The sequence below is a fragment of the Triticum dicoccoides genome, chromosome 1A (assembly GCF_002162155.2).
Source record: "Triticum dicoccoides isolate Atlit2015 ecotype Zavitan chromosome 1A, WEW_v2.0, whole genome shotgun sequence".
NCBI classification, from domain to species: domain Eukaryota; kingdom Viridiplantae; phylum Streptophyta; class Magnoliopsida; order Poales; family Poaceae; genus Triticum; species Triticum dicoccoides.
The window spans coordinates 592,154,522-592,157,732 of record NC_041380.1 but is presented as its reverse complement, the minus strand read 5'-3'; the positions used below and the strand labels follow the sequence as shown (position 1 = coordinate 592,157,732).

General features: G+C 55.5%; 1 protein-coding gene across 1 annotated transcript; it reads right to left on the bottom strand.

The window, feature by feature from the left end:
- Positions 1-859: 859 nt before the first annotated feature.
- On the bottom strand, positions 860-2,232 carry LOC119293731. The gene has a single exon (XM_037572106.1). The coding sequence runs from the start codon at positions 2,129-2,131 to the stop codon at positions 1,232-1,234; it is 900 nt and encodes a 299-aa protein (XP_037428003.1). The 5' UTR covers positions 2,132-2,232; the 3' UTR covers positions 860-1,231.
- Between the last annotated feature and the right edge of the window lie 979 nt (positions 2,233-3,211).

Sequence of the window (3,211 nt, the reverse complement as noted above, 5' to 3'; positions counted from 1 at the left end):
CAGGTCGTACAGGCACAAAACGGGAGACCCATCTCTCTTTGCGACATGTGGCATCCCGAATCTCAAAGCAGCGGCCATGGTTCATCGTTTCCAAGTTTCAACCCACCCTGATTCCCACGACCATACAAACCATCGTCATCTCTACCCATCTCGTCGGCGACGGACATAATATAGCACAACCCAACAACGGCAACGAGTCACCGGAGCAAGGAACACAGATGGCAACTTGCCCGCCGAAACCTCCTCTGCCCACATCTTCTACTAGCCGACGGGGACAAGCATCAGGGGCGGTGCCGCGAGCTGCGCAGCGGACGAGCCTAGACGTTGCCGGCGGTGCGGGAGCGCGCCGAGCTGGAGAGTTGCACCTGTCTTCGACGAGCGCACCAGCAACGATGCGGCGAGCAGCCGAGGCACCGGCGGCGGCTGGAGTTTGAACATCGAACTTGAGTTATAGAAATTGGGATTTGGCGAAGGGGATTAATGGCTGCTTTGAGATTCGGTTTGCAACGTGTCGCACAGAGAGGTGGGTCTCCCGTTTGTGCATGTACGACCTGGTCGTATACGATTTTCTTTCCATGGTTGAAAAGGTGTTCTACTTTTTTTTGAGATCAATAGTAGTTTATTTCATTAAGATAGTGTTATAATCTTCCAGCAAGAGATCCTCAATAAATGAAGGTCCTCTGCCGAGCCACAAGCCGTAGCTAACTCAGAACAATTATACCTTGTCAGACAATCTGCAACGATGTTCTAAAAGTTTCTGAGGAATAAACATTATCGATCGTAAGGGACTTGACTTCAGCTACTAAGTGACCAAAAATCGATATATCTAAACAAGAACTGGAAAGACCATAAATCAATGTGATCGATAGAACGCTGGTCTTGTTTTCTCTTGAGCTTTTCTAGAATTATTTGAGATCGCCATATATCCCACCACACAAACATAAAAAACTACGGTGGATTTACAAAGAAGGCTTGTGTTTAACTACATTTGTAGTTACCCTAAATAAAACTACATTTGTAGCATACCTCCCAAAAAAATACTACAGTTGTCGTAGCAGTAGCGACCGCTGACTCGTCTCATCCCATTACTTAATTAACCACTCACCGATAATGGCGGATCAATTACATTTACGTACAAGGGACTGACCGACTGAGTCACGTGACAAGCATGGCGTGTACGTGCGATCTCTGGCAAACCAGCCTTCGTGCGCTGTTCCGACGCCTTGCTGGCTCAAACCGCCACCCCGGACCCAACCACCGGTCGTTGGCCGCCGGTTTCCGTCGCTGCCGCGAGGTAGGCGGCGCAGACGGGCCGTGCCGGCGCCCCGAGCGCCGCGTCCACCGCGGCGTCGCTCCACCGGTCCCTCATTGCCCTGTTCAGCCGCGCCACGAACCCCGCGCGCCGCCGCTCCAGGTGCTTCAGGAACCGCGGCGAGATGCAGTGCGTGTTCGACGCCGATGCGTGCTCCTCCGCCGGAGACGACGGCTCGTCCGGGATGGCGGTGGCGAGGTACTCCACCATGGACTCCGTAACGCGCGCCGGCGCGGCGCCGCGGCCGTCCCACAGCCACATGCGCGCCACGGCGCGGCGCACCGCGGAGGCGACAGCGTCGGCGGCCCCGGCGCTGCTGCTGCCTCCGGAGGACGGCGACAGGAGGCGTGGGCTCAGCGAGATGACGTACTCCACGTCCGTGACAGCGTCGACGGTCGCGTCATCGGCGGTGAGGTTGCCGCCGGCCATCAGCCGCACGGTGACGCGGGCGACCCGGCGGCGCGGGAACGAGGGGTCTGGGAAGAGCGTCTCCTCGACGCGGCGGCTGGCGCGGTGGAGCACGCGCTCGGCGCGGCCGTTGGCGACGAAGAGGAGGTCGAAGCGCCGGCCGGCGGCACCGGCCGCGCCACCGCCCCGGACGACGTCGATGCGGAAGCCCTTGGACGCCTCGTGCTGCGCGAACAGCGAGACGGCGGCGACGAGGGCCACGGCGAGGTAGCGCGCGGCGATGCTCCGGCCGGATGGCGAGGCGCGGGAAGGGGAGACGTTGTGGGCCGTGCCGTGGCTGTCATCGTCGACGGTGATGGACGTGGAGGAGGAGGCGGCGGTGGAGACGGGGAGGAGGAGCGGGGCTTCCATCGGTGACTAACCGGCCGGCGGAGACAGCAGAGCAGAGCAGGAGCTAAGCTAGGCTGCCAGCCAGCTATGGAGGCAGTGGAGGTTGGGATTGATTATTGGGCCGTGGCAATAATGCGAGCTTTGGCGCGCTATTTAAAGCCGAATTTTTTCAGCTAACGTCCCAACGGATCGGCCTGAATGATTTCTTTACTGTAATTTATTTATTTTGTTGAAAGGCCTAAATGATTGACGTGACTCGGTTATGTGTCAGGTTCTTCTTCTCTCGAACCTGCTCTGCTCGTCAGATTTTTCTGCTGGTGTGCATCCGGCAGCCGATCGACGTCAGAATTAATCTGTCCGTGTCGATTTCCACGGTTCGTGGCAAAAATCTTGGTCTTGTTGTACATGTATGTGTCCAGGCTAAATTGACGGTGGGCCTCTGATTTTACGTCGTGAAGACAAGTAAGTAGCTCAGTCGAGTGGAGTGTCTGAACCGGGGGTCGCGGCACCACATAATTTACCGGCCATTGCGCATCACGCCTGAGCTCGACCACGAACTAGATTCTTGGCTCATGCATGCTCGTAATTAGGGCACCGTTAAACAAAGGGCCGTCAAGCATGATTGCCCGCAAGGCTTCTTTAATTAAGTTTGCTCAAACAAAGCTCGTTTTGTTTTTGAGAAATTTACAAGGGCCTCCTGCGATTCCATTTAGGAGTAATAGAAACCAACAAGGTCTTTAACACAAACTACAATTACCAGCTTACTGACTCAAGGTCGACGACGTGCTAGGACAGGTTCAAGCATCATTGGACATGCACATACTGGCTAACCAAAAGCATATACGTACCAAACTTAAGATCTTGAAAGGAGCTGGAGTAGATCTTCAGACAAAGCTTGTGATATAGGAGTATGCATGTACTAGTATATCCAGTCGATTAGCATGATTGCATGGGCTCCATTTCGCCATTTTGGCGCCCAGCCTGCACTACTGGTTGAAGGATAATACTACTCGTCCGGTCGTCCCATGTGTCTCGGTCGGTACCCGAACCGCGCATGCATGCCAGCACGCACCACCACCCTCCACTTGCCACATGCATCGA